The 26202-nt window shown below is 33.6% G+C and overlaps 1 protein-coding gene across 4 annotated transcripts in view; it reads right to left on the bottom strand.

Moving 5' to 3' along the window:
* The window catches only part of LOC145241317 (uncharacterized), a 148138-nt gene that overhangs the window by 63885 nt on the left and 58051 nt on the right, over window positions 1-26202 (bottom strand). For 2 of the 4 annotated variants that reach the window (XM_080104128.1, XM_080104129.1), the window contains one exon: window positions 14919-15211. The exons of the other annotated variants lie outside the window; for them this stretch is intronic. In XM_080104128.1, coding sequence (XP_079960254.1) covers window positions 14919-15211 — 293 coding nt within the window. The remainder of the gene's footprint in view (window positions 1-14918; window positions 15212-26202) is intronic. 4 annotated transcript variants of the gene reach the window in all.

Here is a 26202-nt window from a genome sequence, read left to right as displayed (position 1 = left end):
TCACCATTTCCAGGCCATTCTAGCATTTTAGGACAGTTAACCAATTTATTTTTTATATGCATTTTTCTTTAAGGAAGGATCTATTTTTTGTTTGTTTGTTTTAGATGCTTGTATGTGGCTTACAGAGGTATGGGGGGGGGTTGCCACTCGAACTTAGTGCTATTGTTAGGGTTAAAGAGTGCTTTAGTTATATATATGTGTGTATTCGACAGGTAAATAAGTCGGCAAATGTTATACTTAGTTTTAATTTAATAAGAAACTGCGTTACAAAATTTCGAAGAAAATTCCATAAATTTGTTGATTTCTATTTTCGAGGTTGAAGGTGTTTATTCCATAGGCCGTTTATACTATGCTGGATCATTGTGTTAAAAATACCTTTCGCTTAATAAGTAGAAAAAAAATAATGGGGTTTGTATTACTGTACACACAGATTCAAAAAAATTATCAAAAAGCAAATACATAAATAAACGTTATCAAAGGCAAGATAAGTTACTTTTCTACCTAACAGGATATGTTTTTAGTGTTTTTATTTAATGTAACATGTTTATTCAGCTCGAAAAACATACAGTGCTTACTGATCTATTAGAAGATTTAAAATGGCGGCCGACTATCTCTTTCACATGATAAGTTTGGGAAAATGAGTTAAAAATAAAAAAAAACTAGACAAATACTGTTAAAAACCCGCTGAATATATATCCACCTATGTCACGGTAACATATATTGAGCGAGTTTCTAACAGTATTTTTTCTGGTTTTTTTTATTTATAACTCATTTTCCCAAACTTACAGCCTCAAAGAGAGAGTCGGCCGCCATTTTACATTTTCGAATACATACACTGTTTTTCGAGCTGAATAAACATGTTACATTAAATATAAACACTAAAAACATATCCAGTTAGGTAAAAAAGTAAGTTATCTTGCCTTTGATAACATTTATTTGTTATATATTTGTTTTTTGACAACTTTTTAAAATCTATGTGAATAGTAATACAAACGAGATTTTCATACATCTTTTGATTTTTGAAAAAACATTTGTGGTTGTTCACAGTAAAACATTGTTTTAATTTGCTGTTCAAAACTAATGCAATGAGTAAAAGTGTATGCAAGCTATATATCTACAAAAGTTTATTTTGTTTTTTAACGATGTTTTTAAATTTGACCAGAAATGTGAGAAATTTCAATGCCGAATTGGTTGGAATTGTTGTTATTATACATTCTGAAAACCGAATAGTTCTAAATTAATGGTATTCTGATAACAAAATAGCTCTAATTAAACATATCAGAACATTTATATTAATATTTTCATGTTTTTCTTAATTCGTTCGTGAATAAAAATTAAAGAACGCGTGTTGTTTATACTGTGCTATGACTAATACTACAGCTGCTGCTGCTAATACTAACTAAATTTAACCAAACTCGAGAAATAGAAACATTTTTTTTCGGGTAGGTCCTTTTAAATTATTATCAATTACCGCAGTCCTACTCAACATAGAATAATACTTTTAATTGATAAAGATAGTAAAAAGAATGATTTACTTACTAGTGGGTGTCCGATGAAATTTTTTTCAAAATGTTCGATACTCGTCATATTAAAGTCTTATTTTTAACACGACAAAAAAAGAAATGGTCAAAAATATTTCGGACACTTGACAGTATTAAGATTAACACCTCTTCTGATTGGTTCCCAAATTTCATGACGAAATTCTTTATACAATCATGGTACGGGCCTTTAGAAAACAGGGAGGGTCAATAGAAAACCTTACCGAAAACACCATTTTATGACGTTCACATTTTTATCATTTTATTTGCTTAAAACTCTTAAAATATATAATGTACATTCATATTTATTAATTCATTTGAAAGTATATTCATTTCCGAACAAAACAGTAGTAATTTGAAGACTTGAAGTGCTTTGGTTTGAAAAATATGGCTATTTTAGTAGAACTACCCTGAAATCTGTAATTATCCAAAGCGTTTTTTTTCGTCAGTGTGTATTACTACATAAAGATAAACTTTCAGTACACTTCAACAGATGACAACCCGGCTGATTACATCACCAGAGGTTTGACTATTAAGAAATTTAAGGAAAAGTTTTCTTTAGTATGAGAGACCGAAATGGATAAGGCAAGAAGAATCCTCCTGGTGCCATCGTGAGTTGGGTTGCCTTTTTAAAGTTCAAATGGAGCAGATTGGCGCTTCAGTAAATTATGCCGCAGAGAATGAAGTGGCTCCTTCAGAAGTCAAATTGGAAAAATTCTCCAGTTTAAGTAAGTTGATCAGTGTAACCTCACTGATATTGAAGTTCATCAACAAGTTAAAAAAGAGGGAGATGGATCCTGAGTTACAAGCAAATGCCTACCTGATCAAGACAATGCAAAAACAATCCTTTTCAAGGGAATTGGATTTGAATCTCTTTTTTGACCACATGGGCATTATACGATCGATGGGAAGAATAGGAAAATCGGAATATCACTCATATGTGGTTCAAAATCCTATTTTATTGGGAAAAGAGCATTATCTAACAAGATTGATTATTCAAGAATATCACTAAAGAAGCCAACACTTAGGCTTGGCCACAACATTGAATGAAATACGATTGGCAGGTTATTGGATACCACAAGCCAGACAGGTTGTTAAAAATGTGGTTCGTATTTGTGTGAAATGTAAACGCTATAATGCCGTTTCCTTTTCAATACCAAATTCGACCAACTTACCAGCCCCTCGGGTGAATTTTGTAAGGCCCTATCTACATACCGGTGTGGATTTTACAAGCCATATCTATGTTAAAGGACAAGAAAAAGACTATAAAATGTACATTCTTCTATTTACATGCATGTGTATTAGGGCTGTACATTTGGAACTGGTTCCGGATATGATTGTGAAATCATTTATTCGGGCATTCATTAAGTTCACGAACATGAATGGAATCCCTAAACACCTTTATTCGGATAATGCTCGCATATTTAATGCTGCTGCCAGAATCATTAACCGGGGCATTATAGCAGACGAATTCATATGACTTAAAACATTGCACAATTCCACTGTTTTCACCTTGGTATGGTGATAGTTGGGAGAGGTCTATCAAGACCATAAAATCTTGCTTATATAAAGCAATAGGAAGCGGTAAAGTAGACTATTTTGGTCTAATAACAATTTTGTCTGATGTGCAAAGGGCAGTAAAATAGCCGCCCCCTGACATATAGGAGCTCTGAGGATGCTGATCTGAATGTCTTAACTAGTGTTGTGCCGATGAATCGGAATCGGAATCGGGAATCGGTTAAATCGGTAATTTTCGGGGAATCGGAATCGGCATCGGAAAAATTTGTGTATAATTTCCGATTCCAAAATCGATTCTTTGAATATTTTTCAAAAGTTAATTTTCAATTGCTTGTACCGATTATAAATATTTATTTCTTTTAAACTATTAGTAAAACTAAACTCTATAGATCTACGTACTCGTTATAGAATGAAGTTCTCATAACAAAATCACGTAATTTCATTAAATAGTTTTTGTTTTACGCTCCCTTGACTAATTATCGCAGTTTTTTTAGGAAGATTCCGAATTTCCCAAATCGTTTTTACGGCATAAAATAAAAACTATTTGATGAAATTACGTGATTTTTTTAATGAGAACTTCATTCCATAACGAGTACGTAAAATATATATATTTTTTTATTTTTCGTTTTTTAACATAGTGTAAACTGCACAAGCACCCTTTTTTAATACGTGAAGACAGTTTAGAGCTTCATCCTAGATCTAAAAATAATTTGGTTTTTAGTGGGTTTACAAATATCGTCCAAAAGTAGAATTTCAATTTCAACTTTTAAATGTAAATATAATTTCTTTTTCAATCTGAAAAATTTCTAAATGTTTTCTCTTTATCTATTTTATCCAGACTTTGATAAATTCATTGTGAGATATTCATGTATATTTTTAACTTTTCCGAAACCCGAGAAAAATGCGACGGTGTCAGACAATGTGGCTCCAGGAAAATAAAATAAAACTCTATTCGTTTGAAATCTTTTCATATTAAACTCCTTGAGAAATTTGGCAAGTGGGTGTGAAAAAGTATTGTTGTCAAACCAACGGCATCGAAAGGCCTCGGCTTCAGACGGCATTGGCGCCGTCGTAGCAATCCTTAAGTATAAACATAAACAATACCGGCAGAATCAAAGAAAATCACACTGGAAGCATATTTCAAATTAAATCAAAGGCCAAGCCTTTTCACAATTTTGCCCATTCCTTGTTGGTCCCCCCGATTTATCGGAGAGGGACTATAGTTTTCAGTGGCGTTTGTCCGTTCGTTCGTCCGGATGATTCCCGGATAACCGTCCATTACTTTTTTCTGAAATTTTGCCACAAGTTGTACTCCAATACGTAGATGTGCACAACATCGAGTTTTTTTTTTTAACAAAACTCTCGTTGCTCCCCCAGGGGCTGAAAAGGGGTCAAAAATGCCCAAAATGGCAAAAATGACACTTTTGGCCCCATTACTTTTTTCCCGTCCATTAGATTTTACTGAAACTTGTCCAAAATGTGAAGGCAATTGTTGCAAATGTAAATTCAGTATCGCTGACCCTGGCAAAACTCTGGTTTGCGCCCCCCGGGAACTTTTAGGGCTAAAAACCACCCCTTTTTTAGGCTCTTTTTTTCATATTTGTCTAAAATGTGATTATGTATCTCTATTTAGTGTTTTTTTATGGTGCTGAACTCAAATTTACATGTCTTAAGGCCTGAAACATAGCCGTTTGTCCATTTTTACAAGTAATCAGCTCCCCCATGGGGGCAAAAGAGGTAAAAAAAATACCTCAAAATGACTCTAAATAGACAAAATTGACATATTTTTCAGAATAACTTTTCATCCATTCATTAGATTTTTCTGAAACTTGGCAAAACCATGGGCATACCTGATATACACCTGATGGAAGTATCACTGACCCTGGGAAAAATCAGAGTCACAAGCCCTGGAGGTTTTAGGGCTAATATTGGGTGTGGAGCAAAAGTTGAACTTAGTCATTTTTCTGAAAACTTTTGAAAATTTTTTTTTCACTCAAAATTGTTTTTTTATCAGTTATGTATCACTTTTTTATCACATAGAGGGGGACCATGCATGCACGGCTTGTTATATTTGTCAATACCGATTGCCAAGTGAGGGAGCAGCAAACATACCGACAAAACCCAACACTTTTATATTCTACTTTTCATTTAATTAGCAATAATGTTTGATATTATTTTTCTGGGCAAAATATTTCTTTAATTTTAGACAATTCTTTCGCTACTTTGAAAATAAACTGCATTCTTCTAAAGGTTACCTAGCGAATTTTCGCAAAGTTTCAATTTTTGTTTTGTTTATTTTATGCATATAAAATAAGTCTAGATCTTCTTTAGTTTTACTAATAGTTTAAAAGAAAGAAATATTTATAATCGGTACAAACAATTGAAAATGAACTTTTTAAAAATATTAAAAGAATCGATTTGGGAATCGGAAATTAGGCACAAATTTTTCCGATTCCAATACCGATTCCGATACCCCCAAAATTACCGATTTATCCGATTCCCGATTCCGATTAATCGACACAACACTAATATAAAACGATTAGGAATTTAAAATAGACGGTCAGTTTCACAAATAAATATAACTTAACATGAGCTGTAGTGTGTTACCAATTTTAAATTATGTGCGCTTATTGGGGATAGGGTGTCTACTTTTTAAGCGATTACACATGGTTTTACAACGTTGCAAACCGAACTTAATTTAGTGGGAAACACTTTAGTTAATATCCATAAAGAATTAGGATGGCCAGAAATGATGATCATTTTACGTTAAATTTATATTCGAAACTGATCTTACACTCTAAATTCTAAATGATCGCTTTTCTTTCCACCAATTAGAAAAATGTTCTAACACGTAATCTATGAAAGTAATATTTCATTTTGGAATAGGGATTTAGCTGCGAGAGAAAGCACAGAAAGCTCACGCAATCTCACGTTAAAAATGGTTTTCATAATAGTAATATTATTATTTAGAAATTCGTTCGTAACAATGAGATGTGGCTTTGCTAAGTGGCGTTGTTAAATATATTGTTCTTACATCGTTTTCTTATTTTGCCCACCAATCTTCGAATATTTTCCACTATTCATGTAAGTAGCATGTTATACAGTAAATACGAACTGGTACAATATAGCTTTGTTTTAAAATCAAAATAAATGTTTTGTTGTGTTACAATTTTTAATCAATTACAAGGCAAACATTTGAGATAAAATATACGCGGACATAAACCAGGGGTTTATGTAATAATTTGAAAATTTACGAAAACACAAACAAAAAAAATCTCTAATTAAATATGTATAAATTTTACAAGAATCGGAATCGGAATCGGATCGGAATCGGAAATTTTGAACGGAATCGGAATCGGGAAAAATTTTGGCATCGTCCCATCACTAGTCTTAACCCATAACTCTCTCATGAATGCAAATGCTGGTCAGGGAATAATAATGCGGTTGGAAAATCAGGATCTGGAAATGATCAATCCTCTTAGTCGAAGTGACTTGATTCAAACCCTGCGTTTCTGGAAAGAAACGCCTGACTAAATTTAGGAAAGTTTGGAATGAGGACTATATGTTGAGTCTCAGAGAAAGGGCAATGAGCTTGGCTGATTGTTCTTTTGAAGATAAAGTAAAACAAGGCGATATAGTGCTCATAAAAGCCCTCTGAAGACGAGGCCTTTCTGGTCCCTAGGTGAAGTTCTGCAGCTAATCCACGGAAGTGATGAATTGGTGCGCATGGTAAAGGTGAGGAAAGGGAATGGAGCTATAGACACATACTCTATCATGCATCTCTTTCCTCTGGAATTCTCTTAACAGCCTGGAGAACCTGACCTGATAGGCATGGAACCATTGAGTTCACAGGATATAAGCCACGACCCTCAACGGAGAGAGAGTACTATAATTTGGATCTGTCCTAGCTGTAATAGACCTGAGGATACCAGACCAATGATAGCCTGCGATAGATGCAGTGACTGGTTTCACTTCAGCTGTGTGGGTCTAAGAACCACCAGAAGATAAACAATGGATCTGTCCGACTTGCAACCCTCAAGGAGTTGTAACTGGTAGACCCAGTTTATCAGGAGTCTAAACAAACTGTTTTATTCTCTTAAAGATTTTTTTTTTTTTTTTTGTGGGGAATGTGTGAGAATTTTAAATTGGTTGACTTGCCGAGGGTAGGTCGGTGGGGAAGAAAGGAGTGCTGGTAGCTGTGACCAACAAGGCCGGTGGTCCGTTAAACAAAGAAACAGTGCCTATTCCTTACAAGTTAAATAGACATTCCAGTCACGCGTGAATCTCGTTGACTAAGAGTTGGAGCAGATAAAAGGAATGGCCGCTCTACAGTTGTGGTGGTAGTTGTTGGCTTTTAGACAAAATACACTTCGACCATCGTTACTCATTTTTTACTTTTACAAGGAAAGACTGCTTGTAAGCAACGTCGACATTTCGTTGCAAGACTTCAAACGTCTTTTATCCCCCCCTCCCCCCTACTAATTCCGACGGTAAGCTAATTCCGACAAGTTATTTTTCTACTTAACTGGATACTTTTTAGTGTTTTTATTCAATGTAACATGTTTATTCAGCTCGTAAAACATAGTGTTTACCGATTTATTGGAAAATTTAAAATGGCGTCCGATTCCCGCTTTAACACGATAAGTTTGGGAAACAGAGTTAAAAATAAGAAACTATGAAAAATACTGTTAGAAACTCGCTCAATATGTTACCGTGACATAGGCTGGTATACATTCGGTGGGGTTCTAACAATATTTTGTATAGTTTATCATTTTTAACTCCGTTTCCCAAACTTACCGTGTTCAAGAGAGAATCAGGCGCCATTTGAAATTTCCCAATACATCGGTAAACACTGTTTTTCGAGCTGAATAAACATGTTACATTAAATAAAAACAATAAAGTATCCAGTTAAGTAGAAAAATAACTTTTTTTTCCTTTGATAACATTTATTTATTGTATTTTTTTTTTTGGACAACTTTTTGGAATCTAAGTGTACAGTAAAACAAAATTAAACTACAACTTTCTCATCAGTTATAGAAAGTAAAAAATAACGTGTGGTAAAAAAAATGAACTCACCATTTTAGCAGAATTCTTTAAAGACGAGTCCGAGTAAGTCAAAGGATTAAATATATATATATAAGAAAAAAAAAAAAAAAACCCCGAAACAGTTGCGTCGTGGTCGAGACTGGAGTCAAAATATATTAAATGAAAATACTGATATCATAAAACTTGGACGATGCAGACGAGCCTCGTTCTGAAATTCGGAAAATTTAGGTTAACAACCGGTGTAGCTACCAGAAAGTAACCCTTTTGAATGAAGATTTGAATGAAATAAATAATATTTTAAATTTCTTAATTTTACTTATAAACAAAAATATTTTAGAAAATAATTTAATTTTAAATAAAAATTGATTGTAAAGAATTAAAAAAAAAAAAAAAAAAAAAAAAGAAAAAAGGTAAATATCCAGATCCGCTACTACAAAACACCGACCACTCTAATTTGTTTTTTTTTTATAGGTAATTGAGGTCCCTGACAACGAATCTGATAGTCAAACTTGGGGCAAATTTACCGTTTGCATGGTATTAACCCCCCGAACCCACGAATAACTTTCCACCATTTTGCAGCGCGCGTGCGCTGCAGCATGACCGACGGCTTGCTTCACCTAGAAAACTGCCTTCTCACATGGCGTACCAATCAAAAAATTACGGACTGACATTTTTTTTAATGACTTACAGTTAAAGAAAAGTACAACAAATTGGGGGACTTTTTTTTTTGTTGTCTCACGTAGTTTTTAATGTGGTTTACAAAAACATAAGCTCCAAACATCTTTGTTTTTCATTCTTTTTTTGCGGGAGGGGGATTCAATTATAAAACTTATGTGGCTTAATAGGTGCTTTTGCAGTTTAGTTAAACGTTTTTGGGTTTGTATTACTGTACACATAGATTCGAAAAAGTTGTCAAAAAACAAATATATAACAAATAAATGTTATCAAAGGCAAGATAAGTTATTTTTCTACCAAATTGGATATATTTTTCGTGTTTTTATTCAATGTAACATGTTCATTTAGCTCGAAAAACATACAGTGTTTACCGATGTATTGGAACATTCAAGATGGCGTCTGATTCTCTCTTTAACACGGTAAGTTTGGGAAAAGGTGTTATAAATAAAAAACCGGATAAAATACTGTTAAAAACTCACTCAATATATGTTACCGTGACATAGGTTGACATATATTCGGTGGATTTTTAATAGTATTTTGTATAGTTTTTTAATTGTAACACCTTTTCCCAAACTTACGGTGTTAAAGAGGGTGTGAGACGCCATCTTGAATTTTCGAATACATCGGTAAACACTGTACGTTTTTCGAGCTGAATAAATATGTTACATTGAATAAAAACACAAAAAATATATCCAGTTTGGCAGAAAAGTAACTTATCTTGCCTTTGATAACATTTATTTGTTATATATTTGTTTTTTGACAACTTTTTCGTTTAAAAAATTGAAAAATATTGCAAAATGTTTACATAGATGGTTCTTTGGGATAATAGGGGCGCCTGAAAGCGCTTTTTTTTCTTTACAGTTTGAAACAAAAGTAGTGGCTAGTTAACTTTAAACAACAAGGGCGCATGGCAGAAATTTTTCAGGGTTTAAATGTATTGTAATGCTTTTATGGTGGTTGAAAAACGTTTTTCAGTCACCATATTCCTTCCTATTTACTTGCCTCCCGACGAGGGCAGAGTTAGAAGAAAAAAAAAAAAAATGGCGACATATAAAGTTAAGCTAAAGGTAATTTTTTTTTTTTTTTTTATTCAAAGAATTAAAGAAAAAAATTCAAAGAAATTTCGAACATTTATTACTATAAACATAATGAACAAGTGCAAATAAAATAAAAATAAATAATGGCAACCAAAGGCAAGATAAATCAATTAAATAGCAAAACAGATTTTAAATAGCAAAGTTCAAATGTTTGTTTGTATAAAGCAGTTCAACGAATTTTTTTTTTTTTTTTTTTTTTTTTTGTTCAAGAAATATTTGGTTAATTTACTTTGTAAAAATCTGCAATTTGACATATGCCATTATTGAAAGCGTCGGTTTCCCTGCGACCATACTGTTGTTGCCACATAAATTCGTCCAAATGTGATGGTGCGGGTGTGCCATACATAGATTTAAGTCTACTTTTGCATACCATCCACATGTGTTCGACCGTGTTGGTATGCACTTTAGTCACAGGGTCCACGTAATTTTGTGAACCGGGGGGTTTGTATTACTGTACACATAGATTCGAAAAAGTTGTCAAAAAAAAAAAAAAATATATAACAAATAAATGTTATCAAAGGCAAGATAAGTTACGTTTCTACCAAATTGGATATATTTTTTGTGTTTTTATTCAATGTAACATGTTTATTCAGCTCGAAAAACATGCAGTGTTTAACGATGTATTGGAAACTTCAAAATGGCGCCCGACTCTCTCTTTAACACCGTAAGTTTAGGAAAAGGTGTTATAAATAATAAACTAGACAAAATATTATTAAAAAACCACCGAATATATGTCAGCCTATGTCACGGTAACATATATTGAGCGAATTTCTAACAGTATTTTGTCTAGTTTATTATTTATAACACCTTTCCCCGAACTTACCGTGTTAAAGAGAGAATCAGCGCCATTTTGACTTTCCCATTACATCGGTAAACACTGTATGCTTTTCGAGCTGAATAAACATGTTACATTGAATAAAACCACGAAAATTATATCCAGTTTGGTAGAAAAGTAACTTATCTTGCCTTTGATAACATTTATTTGTTATATATTTGTTTTTTGACAACTTTTTCGAATCTATGTGTACAGTAATACAAAAACCCCTTTAATGATAGGTAGCAAAGTTTGAGCTGATTTGTCGGGTACATATGTCAAAAATCCAATTTTTGAGACAGTATCGATATCTCCAAATATCTATCTCTGTGGTATTTCCTTTTAGCAATGACACTCTAGTCTATTTCTACAGTTTGGTCGGATTTGATAATAATTGCCTCGAGCAAAAAAGACCAAAAATATAATAATTTAATAAAAGAAGTGAAAGAAAGCTTAGTTCCTTCCAAAAAAACTCCTTTGTTTTATGGAAAGTGTCTTTCCTTGTGTGTAGGGCATCTCCAACAAAAATTGTCTTTTTTTTATCTTATTTCTGCCATTTGTCTTTGACAAATGAAACAAGCCAGACCTTCCGCTTGCAAAATATTTTTTCTCTTCGATACACTTTCGCTTCCTCATAGTTTTTCCACAATTGGCTCGTGCTTTCTTTATTCATCATTCACAGGTCAATAATGGTAGAAGCACCAGTGTCACATGTCACCTGACCTAACTGTTCAGATTGTTCAGAACGAGGCTCTAATTAATTTATGTACCAAAGTTTTATATATCACAATTTGAAAATAAAAGATCAATAAATAATATATTGTAATTGAAAAAAAAAAAAAAAAAAAAAAAAAAAGTTTTTTTTGGAAATTTACTTGTAAAGTCCAAAGTGTAAAACCTTTTTTTTTTTTTTTAACTACATTGATTTTTTTTTTTTTTAAGTGAAACCATATAAATCTTCTTATATTGCACCGAAAGTTTCGTTTTATTACGAAAATTATTTCTATTTCATCCAATGTTTTTTTTTTTTTTTTTTTTTTTTTTTTTTTTTTAGATATTAAAAAAAAAAAAAACTTCACTTCATAAAGTGGTAATACAATATATTAAATCATGTATTTCTTTGAGAAAAAAAAAAAGTTCTTCGACTGTTTTTTTTTTTTTTTAAAGTAAAAACTTATAAAATGTGACTCGTTTTTACCTATGGAGACACAAATTTCTTCTGTTCATCCATAGTTCAAAACAAGGAGAAACACTACTTCCGGATTTTCGAAAAATGCTTACATAATAGAGCGTTTTTCAAATAGTCGCTAAAAAATTCTTTTATTTAAAAAATAAATGTAAATAGTGGTCCAAGGATCGGCCCCTGAGGTACTCCCGCATTAATATTATGCTGCTTGGAAGAACATCCATTAATAACAACCTAGATGGTCCCATTGTCTAAGAAAGATCTGATTATATTCGGCAATTCATCATATTCGTATGATTTAATTTTCATTAGCAGCCCTTCATGCCAGACTTTGTCAAAGGTCTAGAATATATCGAAGGCTACAGCCCTGGATTCACCTGCCTTATCCAGGGCATAGTATATGCATTCAGAGATAACTGTTAAAATATCTGCAGTATAATGACATTACCTAAATCCGCACTGTTTGTCAGAAAGAAGATTAGTTTTTGTAAGCTGGTGAACTAGTGCTTGATTGATTAGCGTCTAAAAGATTTTAGTGAAGAGAGTGAGGAGACTGATAGGATGATAATTTAGAGGTTGGTCCTTTTGTCAGAATTCTTGTACACTGGTAGCACAGAGGCCATCTTCCAGCTATTAAGGAAGCAGGATTCAGCAAAGCATTTGTTGTAGAGTTCGGAAAGTATAGGGGTTAGCTCAGCTGAGCATTTCTTAATTAGTATAGCAGGGATGAGATCAGGCATTGTTTCAGTACTCATGCAGTACTGTGCTTAAATAATAATATTATTTAGAAACCTATTCTTAACATAAGGAAGGGAGAGTGTTTTATAACTACTTAGTAGAAGTGCTATGATAGGTGTGTTGTTAGTAATAGTAGTAATAGTAGTATTAGTAGTAGTAGTAGGGTGAAAATGTGATATAGACACTGTTAGTAGTAGTAGCAGTGATGATGATGATGGTATCATTTATGAGATCAAGTATTTTATGTCTTACAGCAAGCCCCACTCTCCCCAATGATTTACTTCTACTCGTGCAGCTGCCATTGCTCAAAGGCAGCATGCGTTCTGCAGATTCAACCGACATAAGTCCAGTTCAAACAAACAGAAGTATATAGAAGCTGGAAATAATTGTAAGAGAGTAATAGCGACAGCTAAGACAGACTACACTGTAACCACCAGAAAATGCATCAAAGCACAGAAATTAGGAACTCGTGATTTTTGGAAAATCTACAACAGTGTAGTAAATAATGGGCAGTCAACGATTCCCCCACTATCAAACAATCATGAGGTTGCTTGCACCGCAACCGACAAGGCTAATTTGCTTGCCAGTTGGTTTGCCTCAAACTCCACATTGGACCCGGCACACCACTCCCTCCCTGACTTTCCTTTGCGGACAGACGCCACACTAGACGATTTGAAAATCACCCCTACATGGTATCATAAAAAACCTAGAGACCTCAAAAGCATGTGGACCTCATCCCGGCTGTGCTATTAAAAAATGCTCTGCCGAGGTTGCTCCAGTTCTCTCCAAACTTTACAATAAATGTCTTAACAAATCTTGTTTTCCCGACTACTGGAAAACCGCTTCTGTGGTACCAGTCTTCAAGAATTCTGGTGAAAGAACTGACCCACTAAATTATCACCCCATTAGCCTCCTCCCACTTTTCGCCAAAATATTTGAGTCCTTAGTTAATCAAGCCCTAGTCCAGCACCTAACAGCTGCTAAACTCCTGATTGACAAACAATATGGATTCAGACAAGCCCGTTCAACAACAGATATCTTAACTGTAGTCTCTGAACGTATATATCGTTCACTGGACAAAACAGGGGAGGGTAGAGCGATAGCCCTTGATATATCTAAGGCTTCTGACAGGGTATGGCACGATGGTCTTTTAAGGAAAATTAGATCATATGGTATCACTGGAAGAATACATAATGTAATTAAATCCTTCCTAAGTAAGAGAAAAATTCAGGTTGTCCTCGACGGTCGTATATCTAAACAATATGATATAAATGCGGGAGTACCTCAGGGGTCCATCCTTGGACCTCTATTATTCCTGATATTCATAAATGACCTCACTGATAAAATTGTTTCGGAGATGGGTATATTTGCCGATGACACCACTCTCTATAACAGATATGAGGGGAAAACAAATGAACACATATCTAAGGAAATGGCAGAAATACTAGAGGGTGACCTCCAATCTGTAGTGGAATGGGGACAAAAAAAATGGATGGTCACATTCAATGCTGCCAAGATTAAGCTGGTTTCCTTCAATAACTACAAGAAACCTTCTCTACCACCAATGGCCAAGAACACATTGCCTGAAAGTACTTCCTTTAAACTCCTCGGCCTAACGTTTACAGGGAATATGAACTGGAATAGATACATTGAGAGTATTGCCAAGGCTGCTGCAAAGAAGGTGGGCTCTCTCTACCATGCTAGAAAATTATGTACGCCTGAAAGTATCCTGTACCTCTATAAGGCCACCATTCTCCCATGTATGGAGTACTGTTGTCACATCTGGGCTGGTGCATCTGCTGCTTGTCTCTCACTCCTGGACAGGGTTCAAAAGAAAGTTGTCAACCGGATAGGTCCTGAACTGTCATCTAGGCTTAGCCTCTGTCCCATCGACGAGATGTTGCATCCCTTTGCCTGTTCTGTAAATACTTTAATGGTGAATGCTCTGACGAACTGCAAACACTTGTACCTCCTCGACGTGACTACCCCCGACAAGCAACTAAGTCCCACCCCTTTACAGTAGAGATTTCTAGGTGCAAGAGAGCCTTTTACTCCAATAGTTTCTTTCCCAGGACTACAAGTCTTTGGAACTCCCTTCTGGGATTCTGCTTTCCCAACTGTACTGATATGCAGAAGTTCAAGTGTAATGTGAACAAACATCTTTCTACTCATCTCCCTTCATAATGCCCCCGCAAATTATGTCCCTGATAGTAGCCCCCTACTTTAAAGTAGCACTGTGCCTTGTTTGGGGTGAAATTTGAATAATAAAAAAAAGAAAGAAAATGCAAACCCCAAAATGAACTTACATTTTTAATTTTCATTTCTTTTGCTGCGGCTTGAACCTTGTCATCATCCTTTTCCATTTCTTTTTTTTTATTCTGAATTTGCATTTCTGCAATTCTCCTTGATTTTCTTCTCTCGTTGGAGAATGAAATTTTGTTTTGTGCCTGAACGTACTTCTCGTAATGGAACATCTCTTCTTGTGTCATGTTACCAATCTTTTTATTTTCTGGAGAAGCAGATGACAATGTCTCATCTTTTTGCACTTTCTTTACTTCCAACGAGTTTCCATTTGACGATGTCTGCATTTTGGAAGCTTCTATTTATAAAAAGAAAAATAAAATAAAATACTTAGATACTTAGATTTACTTGAAAATAAGAGAAAAAGGTCTTCAATGAGAAACATTACCAAAGAACTTTTGTTCTGTAGAGAAAATTGTAATGATTGCATAAATTACTTGTCGCCTGCACGTTGTGTACAGTGCAGCTGCTGAATGGTAGTAAAAAAAAAAAAAAAAAAAAAAAAAATGCGTTGTCCGGTCATTAAGTACGGTTAAATAATTTAAAAAAAAAAAAAAAAAAACGGGACTTGGGTGCCATCAGACAGAAGCAAAACTGAAAGCAAAATTTTTTAAGAAAAAAAAAGAAAAAACGGAAAAAAAGAAAAAAAGAAAAGAAAAAACGGAAAAAAAGAAAAGAAAAAAGGAAAAAAAATGCCATACGAGCACAGAATTTGCATACGTTCGCAAGCGAACACGTTATCGATCGGACTACAACAACACAGATGATATGACGTTACAAATTTATCTTTTTAAAATGAAAAAAAAAAAAACCGCATTAACCGCTCGAGCATGAGCGATTAGCAATGAAACCAAGGGTTTTATCAGACTACCCCTTCAAACAAAAACATTTCTACACAAAATAATTGACGACTTTTTTTTTTCTAATTTTTCTATATTATGTGCTAAAGAGATCACTCTTTCTAACAGTACCATGTTCGTGCCGCTTCGATGCAGATGACAAAAGTTTTTAGCAGACATACAAACACACACACTAACACACAGACATTTGCCCTTAATATAATAGAAGACTAGCATGTATACTTGGCATTGCCCGAGTCTACATCTTTTTGGACAAACCTGCTAAACTAAGGATATTGAGCACTTTTATTGATACTTCCCACAACAATTTAAAAAATAAAAGAACCGATAAAAACACAGAAATGTAATTGCCACCAAAAAGTACATGACAACATCCTCACCAGATATTTCAGCAAAAGTGATACGAAGAGAAGCTATTCTCCGAATATTGAGCACTTTTTGTTGCCCATACGTTGAAACCGCTGAAAAAAATAACCGAATCAAAACAACTTTTCTTTCAATAAAAAAAGCAGCGAGTACCTGTGCCACCCAAAAAATGAAATAAATAAAAAATAAGCCTATTTAGCAGGCAAGCTCAAACATGAAACACGAAAAAAGTTACAGGTAAACGCTTTTGTCCACAGGACCACGAGCACTAATGACATCATGACATTGAAAATAAGTTTAATATGCTTGTGTGACTTGTGAAAAAAGAATATGTGGGCCGCTTAAAAAATGATTAGAGAAAGATTAGAGAGATCGGGCTACTTTTAAATGAGCCATCCTGCAGCTTTTCCTTTGCACGAAATATTAAGGGAGATAATCGAGCATATACAAAATGTCTCAAAAACTGTACTCACACTGTAACTTAACAACGTTCTTTAATTATATTCATCTTTTGTATTTGAAGCTTTTTTCAATTTAGTCTAGATTCAACGTTTTATCATCATTCGAAGTGTGCATAGATAAGTATATTTTTTGAGACCTTGTATTTTAAGGGGATGCAAGTGGCAACAGTTGACTAAAATATTAGCATACTAGCACAGGTATCTGACATTGCCTGGGTTGACACAAAATTCAGTTTGGAAAACATTTGCTATACTAATCATTTTCATCATGGGCAACGTGGATACCCCACAACAATTTCAAAAATAAAAGAACGGATCAAAACATGTAAATGTAACTGCCCCAAAGAAGGAGTACCTGATACCCTCTCCACCAGATATTTCGGCAGAGAGGATAGGGGATACAAAGAAACTATTCTCCGGATATTGAGCACTGGAAAGACCCCCCCCCAAAAAAAAAATAGCATGCGGTTGCAAAAAATTAGCCAAGTATGCAGGCTCGAATCTGGAATGCGAATGAAGAGAAAAAGATAACTTGGGATGGTCACTGTCCTAAGAAAACTCACAATTTTGTGAACCTAGAAAAATAACGTTTATGAACGTGGCTTTTTTTTTTTTGAGGGGGGAGCACTTTTGTTTTCAAAAGTTTGAATTCGAAGAAGTCAAAGATTCTGTAGTAATTTTTTACAATGTAACTCAGCGTTGTTTAATCCCTACGAAAAATGAAGATCTACCAAAAACTAATTCCAAAAACAATGAAATGAAATTTTTCATCATTTTATGTTTCTAATGTACGCCCCCCCCCCCACTATGGAATTTGTCATATTTTGGGGTTTGTTTTGTTTATGAAATTGTTAGGTGAAAGTACAGAATGGTCTCATAAAACTTAATTAAATTTATCGTTATTTTATGTTTCAAATGTAATTCCTCCTTCACAAAAAATCAAATTGTATTTGTCATGTTCCCCCCTCCCCCAATCGCCAAACTGGAAAAAAAATGCTAAAAGTGGCATGTCTCATTGAACGCTTGGTAGCCAAAAAGTGGGTGCTCATTTTATGTCAAATTTATATAGAAAAGTAATCTCCCACTTTAAAATGTTAAATTTTTTTTTTCAAAATTTCTTCTTTTATATTATTTATAAAGGCTGTTTAAACATATTAGGCCAAAAAAAAAGTAGATCTTCATTTTTTTAGTGGTTAAACGATACTGGGTCACGTAAAAAATTACCCTTTTTTTAAATTAGAAAATTAAGTTTGTAATGGATGAGATTAACGTGTAAAAAGAAAAAAAAAAGCGTAAATTGTGGAATTTAGAGAGGGGGGCAGTGGATCATCTTTTTTTTTTATAGGTGTTAAACGATGCTGGGTCACATCGTAAAAATTTACCAATTTCTGTATAGCCGTTTAAAGAATAATAAAAACAAACAAATGAAATTTTCAGTTTTTACGTAAGCATGTGTGTTTTTTTTGTTTGAATATTAAAAGAAACCCCCCCCCCAAAAAAAAAAACAATAAAAGCCAAACATTTTTCTATCTACACGGAATTAGTTTTCCGGCTAGAAATTTATTGAGATTACCAAATTATTTTATTTGGTGAGAGTTTGTTCCATTTTCTAAACATATTTAAAATTGTCTAGGGGCAAATAACTCTAAAATAAAGTTTTTAAAAAAGTCGATATTGGAAATTGTAATTCCAAATAAATTAAATTAAATATATTATCAATATAATTGTTGCTTAAAGTTTATTAAATAACAATTTTAAATAGAACACTTAAAACAATTCTTTCGCTAAAAACATTAACTAAGATTTAGTAAAATCAATTTTTCTTAATGTAAAAGGCAAATGAGGGGATTCCTTAATTACATGATTTGCAAGAATGATACTATACATAGAAATAAATGAAAGATGAAACTAAGAAACATTTTGTATATATATTAATCAAATTGTGAACAAACAAGCAGACAGGAATACGAATTTATATATATATAGATTAGTAAACATAACACAGGATTTGTACAGATTTTCAAGGACATTTCAGAGATTTTTAAGGCCTTTTCTAGACAAAATTCAAGTTTCCCAAACAAAATTTGGGGGTTGTTTTACAATCCACAGTGATTCAAAAAGTTCAAATCGCCATTAGAGAATCTGGACTGTGCAAAAAAAGTTGTTTTTTTAAGAGTAGGAGAAGGTTCATTTTTATTTATGGTGGCCGCCACTATTCCTTCCCTCTTGTACCGCCCCACAAAAAATTACATTATAAATAAAAGCAAAAATAGAGGAAGATTTCACCCCCCTCCCCCAAAGGGGCATAACTCTTTTATGCTACAATACTTTTATGCAATTTCAGAACACTGTATTTGAATTTTATTTTCAATATTCAAAAAATATTTTAATGGCATTTTTATTAATAAGTATTTATTTCAATATTATTTTCAATATTTCAGCACTAATTTACCGGACATAAAAAATACAATTTTCAAGGTCTTTTCTATATTTTCAAAGATTTTTCAACGTAATAATAGAAATAAGACCTTTTCAAGGCAAAAGTTAACATTCAAGGACTTTTCAAGTCAGTGTGAATCCTGTGGCAGCATTTTTTTTATTAAATCAATAAAAAAAAAAAAAAAAAATATTGCCACAGGATTCAAAATAATTAAGTTTTCAGTGAAGTTGGAATGTCGAGCAAACAAGTTCGATTTTGTTTCCCAATGTTTACAAAAGATATCTTTGTTTCCAAGACCTTTCTGCCTTTTACTATTTTGTTTAGGTAATTGAGTAATCTAGCAGGTCAAATAACATCATTTGCATATTTTTCTGTACTCTTCCACCGTTCCTTCTAGATATGCTAGATGAGCAATTGCCGAGTTTATGCTTTCTTTTTATTATTGCTTTCCGGGTTAATTTTAGATCCACACAGACTTCTCTTCCACACTGACACACACAAATAAAAAACATTGCCCTGTCAGAGATTTTCAGACTAAAATTCGGTCGGTGTAACATAAAATATTTCCCTGTAAAAATTCTTTTTCATCTATAAGAGTGAAAGTTTCTAATAGTAGTAGTATTAATAGTAGTTGAAAAATCAGAAATAAAACAAAATAGGCCAATAATAATGAGGTCTCATAAATATTCTCATATTTAATCATGCTGATTTATGCAGATGATGACGAATAATGAATTTATTTGCACAGCTTCAAAGTGGAAACAGGCACCTAAATCCTGAATGGCAATCGAGGGGGCAAAAAAAAAAAAAAAAAAAAAGTATACCTTTGTAGATACAACACTAAATTTGTACAACAGTATAAAAAACAATATATATTATAACATTTATTTTTATTGAATTAAGTTTGGAATATTTTTTTTCCATAAATTTTTATATGGTGTTCATGGTCTATTATTAAACAAATGAAGATTTTTTTGTAAATAAAATTTTATTTGAAAAAAAAAAAAAAAAAAAAGTTATCTTATTTATATCTCCAAATTTCATTTATTAGTTTTATCTGATTATCTGACATTGACAAAGTTCAACTGAAACAAAATGAGCACTTTTATTATCTCGGAAAGAAATTTTAATAATTTATAGAATCCTATTTAATAATGGCTACGGCTCCTAAAAATACAATAAAAGTTTTTGATATTTGTTTTTATTGCGATACCACAAGTTTAGAAATTATCTAGAAAAAAAAAAAATAAAATAAATAAAACAAAAAACTGAAAAGAATATTTTTATAAATAATTTTTATAATTTATAATAATTTTTATAATTCACTCCAGAATTTTATTTCATTTCAGTACTCATTGTTTACAATCCAATTTTTCGCATGGATCATCTCTCCATGTTTTTGTTTGTTTGATTGTTTTTGAGGGTTGGTGGTGTATTTTATCTGTACCAAATTTATGCTCTGTAAAACTTGAGATCATGTGATATTATTTTATATGGTGTAAACGAAGAAATGTGCCCCTTGTCTGATATCATCGTGCACTTTTCCAAAGAAAATACACATATGAAGTGAGTTTTATTAATAAATAAATTCGTAAATAATATTCTTTTTTCAATGAAAATTCAACAATTATCTTCAGATAAATATAATTTTACTTAATTTATGTTGTAACGAACAATTAATGTTTGTATGCAGCAAATAATATGATGGATTAATTTGCTCCATAACTGCTGGGCAAATCAGGCAAAACTAAATGATAAAATGTAGCAGCCATTTTAATAAAAAATAATAATAAATAAGAATAATAAGGTAAATTTTTACTTAATTTCCATCTTAGCATTTTCCTTTAAAATGACAACTTTTCAAAGTTTTCAGGTATGCATTTAAATTTTCTGCAAATAAGTAGTTTTCCAGATAGTAAGCAATGTAATTTTGTATGTTAAAAGTGGTGGCCATTGTTGTACATAATAAATTACATTGCTTAATATCTGAAAAATTACTTATTTGTGGAAAATTTAAATTCGATATTCATTTTCAGCATACCCGAAAACCTATAAAAGTCGTCATTTTAAAGGAAAATGTTAAGGTGAAAATCAAGTAAAAATGTACCAATAATAATAATAAATAAACAAGTAAATAAAAAAGGGTTTACTGGATTGGGACAAAAATAAAAATCGTGTTAGAATTTCCGATAGAAGCATTGCCACAATAGAGCAGCTGGATCGGCAACTTTTTTCAGAAAATCAACAAGGCACTAGTAATGATAGTTGGGATTTGATGTAAAAAGAACGCATACCAAAAATTAGATTCCTATCTTGAAAGGAAAATTGAGCATTTAATTTTAAAAATCGTGATGGAAAATGCTAAGAAATCCTTAATTTTCATAGCATTTTACACAAAACTGACTTTGAAATTCTATTTTTATAAACAATTTAATTAAAATGATATATTTAGATGAAATACATTGAAATAAAAGTAAATGCATAAATTTTAATTATGAATCACAACTAACAAAATATCTTAACTTTTACTGCATTGATTAAATAAAAATTGTAAAAAAAAGGCTGATTAGCGACTAAATCTTAAATTTTTTTTTTTTTTTTTTTTTTTTTTTTACAAGGTAAACATCACTTACCAAGGCCCGGAAGCCACTCAGGGATAAGGGTTATTGTGTGTACAGTACGTTAATGTTGGAGATTTGATAAAGTGTCTTACTTAAGGAGGCGGTTTATCAGGAATTTGTTCCCATTGGACTTGAAGATATCCAAGTTGTAGTAAGGTGGGAAACAGGCAACCCAAACAGAGTTCCACAGGCGTGCATTTCTAAGAAAGAAGCTTTGTTCATGGAATCTACGTTTTGATTTTGGCACAGATAAGGAGTGGAGAAAATTTTTGACAGTGGTTTCAGCTAGGCGAGTGTTTATCGTGAAAGATTGGCGAGGGGGGGGACAAGAGATTGAAGTTCAGACGAGCATCTGCCATGGTAGTAACGATAAAACAAAGACAGGCTTGCAACGTCTCTCCTGTGGGTGAGAGGTTGCAGGGAAGAGAAAAGGGCATCACCCACTAGGCCACGAAGCCTATTTTGTACTCTGTCAAGGCAGGATAGGCTGTTTTTAGCAGCTCCTGCCCAAATGTGGCAGTAGTACTCCATCCTTGGACATACTTGGCTTTTATACAGATAGAGAATTGCATCAGGGGTGAGATATCTTCTGGAGCGGTAGAAGGATCCTACCATTTTTCCAGCGATCTTGGCAACTGACCTGATGTACATATTCCATTTCAGGTCAGAAGTAAAGGTCAAGCCTAGAAGCTTATCAAAACATGGAGCTTCCTCTAGACGAGAACCACCCATATCAATTGATGCCAGATGGGAATCAGTGCATTGATGATGTAAAGCTTGGTTTTAGATGCATTAAAAATAACCAGCCACCTCCTCCCCCACTGTACCACACGCTCAAGATCAGAGGAGAGAGAATCTGAAAGAACTTTGTCATTTACTGCCTTGATATGAATGATTTAAGTATGTGTTTTGGGAGATCATTGATGTAGATCAGGAAGAGAGTTGGGCCTAGGATGGACCTCTGATGGACTCCAGCATTAATATTGATGGCCTCTGATTTCTGCCCATCAACTACTACTCTTATGAGCCTATCGGAGAGAAATGATTTTATGATCAAGAAAACATTTCCAGTTATACCATAGCTGGAAATCTTGTGAAGTAGGCCCTTATGCCATACCTTATCGAAGGCTTTTGATATGTCAAGAGCAATTGCCCTAGAGAGGAAGCCTTTGTCAAGAGATTCACTAATCCTATGAGATATAACAGTTAGCACATCTGCTGTAGATCTGGCAGAACGGAAACCATATTGCATGTCACTAAGAAGGTTATTTCTGCTGAGGTGGTTGACTACTTCTCTATTTAATATGGATTCCAGCAACTTACTCATGACACACAGGAGACTTATTTGTCTGCACTGAGAGAGAGATACGTGAAGATGTATTACACAATATAATAACTTGATACAAATTAGAGAACCATGTATTTTAATTTTTATTAAACGTAATAAAAACTATGTTATAAAACTAAATTGTTCTGTGTAAATTCGAAGAAAATGAAGGTCTAATTTGTGGCACAATGATTTTGTAATAATGTGTCTATGTTTTGCTTCCTGCCCATATATTACTTGTGAAGCTTCTGTTAATTTCACAGCTCTTTCAATTCCTTGTGAGTGGGCAGGTGATTTAGGAAATTCTAGTTTTGTTCCTATCATAGACGATTTTACCAGTTCTTCACTTGTAAAGAATTCTGTAAGTGCAGGTTTACAAACTCCAGTTTGAGAAAGATCAATCAAATTTGACCAGTGTGTAGCTGCAAAATTGATAGCAGTAATTTTTTTCAGTCTTTTTTTTTTTTTTTTGGTTATTAACTATTTCTGAAAAAAAAATAAAAAACAAAAATAATTAAATTTTTTTTATATTTTTGTGATGTAATATGAACAAAGCTGACTATTGTTTGGGTAAATTGAGATAATAAAATTTAATAGATAAATATTTACTTACATAACGGACAAAATCTTTTTAATGGCCTATTCTCTCACATCCAATTCATCTGAATTTATCACAGAAATTATATTTTCTGGAAGCAGTGCAAAAACACTATGTTTTAAACTGTTAAAAACAGTATTTTGAATTTCAGTTGATTGTTGTTTTGTCCTCTGAATCATTAAAAATATACTGCTGTTGGTTAAAAAAATTCTCAGTTTTGATCTCGAACCAACTAACTGTATACACTTGGATGATAAATTTGATCAGAATGTTTAATTTATCATGGAGTGTTTGAGGAGAGACACCACTGGTCCATAAACAATGCAATTCTCTATCTATATAAGAGCCAGGTACGTCCAAGGATGGAGTACTGTTGTCACATCTGGGCAGGAGCTGCCAGAAAGGACTTATCCTGCCTTGATAGAATTCAATATAGACTTTGTAGCCTCGTATGAGATGTCCTTTTCTCTTCCCTACAACCTCTTTCTCATAGAAGAGATATTACGAGTTTGTCTTTGCTTTATCATTATTTTCATGGCAAGTGTTCGACTGAGCTTCAATCTATGGTTCCCCCATGACAAACTTTCACAAGAAACATTTGTCTAGCTGAAAACACTATCAATAATTCTCCCCACTCTTTATCTGTGCCTAAACCTAAACATAGATTCCATGAACAAAGCTTCTTTCTTAGAACTGCACGCTTGTGGAACTGTCTTCCATTTTCCTGCTTTCCAGCTGACTACAATATGGTTGTGTTTAAGTCCAACGTAAGCAAGTTCTTGATGAGCTGCTCCACTTAAACTAACAAACTTACCAAATTTCCATTACTAAGGATTACTATATTATCCAATTGACTACTATACACTATTTAATCCTTATCCTTGAGTGAACTCTGGGCCTTGATAAGTGGTGATGCCTATGTAACCCTATGTTGCCCGGGTGTTTGGAGGTGTGTGTGGTTTTGGGTAAATCAAAACTCTGGAGGGGGGGGGGGTGTAAAATATAAAGTTTTGGTAGGTTAGTACGAGGATCGAACCCGAACCCTTGAGGCAAAGTTGGAAATTAAGTGTGAAAAAAAATCGTGCGACGTTAACCAGTGGGCCACCGCGACAAACTAACGGTGTCACGTTTGAATTTGAGTAATAAAAACAGAATTGACACGTGGCCGCCGTAAAAGTTAACTATTAATGAGGTCATAGAAGTAGCGGACTAAACTTTTGCTCTGCTTCTATGTGACCTCATTAAAAATGAGGTCAAATAATAGGAGCGGACTTTACTTTTGCTGCGGGGCAGCTTTTGGGTTTGTTTACCCAACTTTGACTGTTTTTTTCACCAAGATGTTGGGGAGGGGGAAACCAGCTCCCCATTTTCCAGATTGAATAGTAATTGTCTGATATATGGAGTTTGGCCCCACATTGATCAAAGCTGATTGTTTCTGGACGTAATAAATCGACGTAAATAAATCTAGAGACGACCTGCATTCCAAAATCGTAGATATTATTATATAGGGGGTATATAAACAGTTCTAAGTCGTGATGGAGCAAAGACCACAAAGAAGTGTTGTGGTGGATTTTTATAACACAAGAGGTCAAAGGTGAGCGACCGATATCTTTGCAGATGGTAAAAGATCTGGAGGCAAGAGGGTCACTTTTTTTGTTGTCAGTGCACAAAGGAATATGTGAATCTGACAGTGATGACACAATGGATCCAGACTATGAATCTGTGAGTTCTGTGAAAACTTCACAAAAAACCTTGAATGCGAGACTGGTATCCATGGATGTTACCCCTGTAGTTATGCACAGTGTTGCTTCTCATAGCCATGTTCATAGCGTCAAAAGGAAGTTAGAAAAAGCTGTTGAATCATTCGAAAGTGACATGTCCATGGTGATAAAGTTAGCATTGACGAACTGACTGCAGAATTAATGCTCAGTGAAACAGACATCAAAGAAAAAGCAGTAGAACTGGATCGATTACATTATCTGATGAAAGAGAAGTTAAAAAGTGCTTCAACTGATCAAATCCAAATCATGACACTTGCTCCTGATTTCTGGTCTTGTGCATATAGCTCCAAATTCTTCAAGGTGTCTGAATATGTTGTTCGAACTGCCAGAGAATTGACAAATAATATTTTGTCAAAACCCAACTCTAACAAAGGGAAACGATTTTTCCCAGACAGTCGACATGATACGAATGTATGAGAATGAGGAATACAGCCGCCAAATACCATGCAAAAAGAACTTTGTCAGTATAGCAAAGGGTGTTCACAAACAAAAACGCTTGATAGTTTTTAATTTGCATGAACTGTATGTTGCTTTTAAATAAAAGTATCCCAATGTCAAGGTGGGGTTTTCCAAATTTGTTGAGATGTGTCCCAAGTGGTGTGTTTTAGCTGGTTCTATGGGTACACATTCTGTTCCGTGACATACACCAGAATGCAAAGCTTCTTGTCGATGCCATGAAGTGGAACATCAAAGATTTTATTTCAAAGTTAGTTTGATTTTTCTAACAAAGAGTATATGATTTATTGCTCTGAAAATTGCCCTGGTAGAGAAGCATTGCAGAAATTTTGGATGAGGTGCTGTATGATATTAACCCTGATGACGAGTTTCATTTTAA

Source organism: Euprymna scolopes, chromosome 20, assembly GCF_053919585.1.
Source record: "Euprymna scolopes isolate OS-2025 chromosome 20, ASM5391958v1, whole genome shotgun sequence".
In the NCBI taxonomy this organism is placed as follows: Eukaryota; Metazoa; Mollusca; class Cephalopoda; order Sepiida; family Sepiolidae; genus Euprymna; species Euprymna scolopes.
The sequence above is the reverse complement of the archived record's forward strand: the minus strand, read 5'-3'. Positions and strand labels throughout refer to the sequence as shown.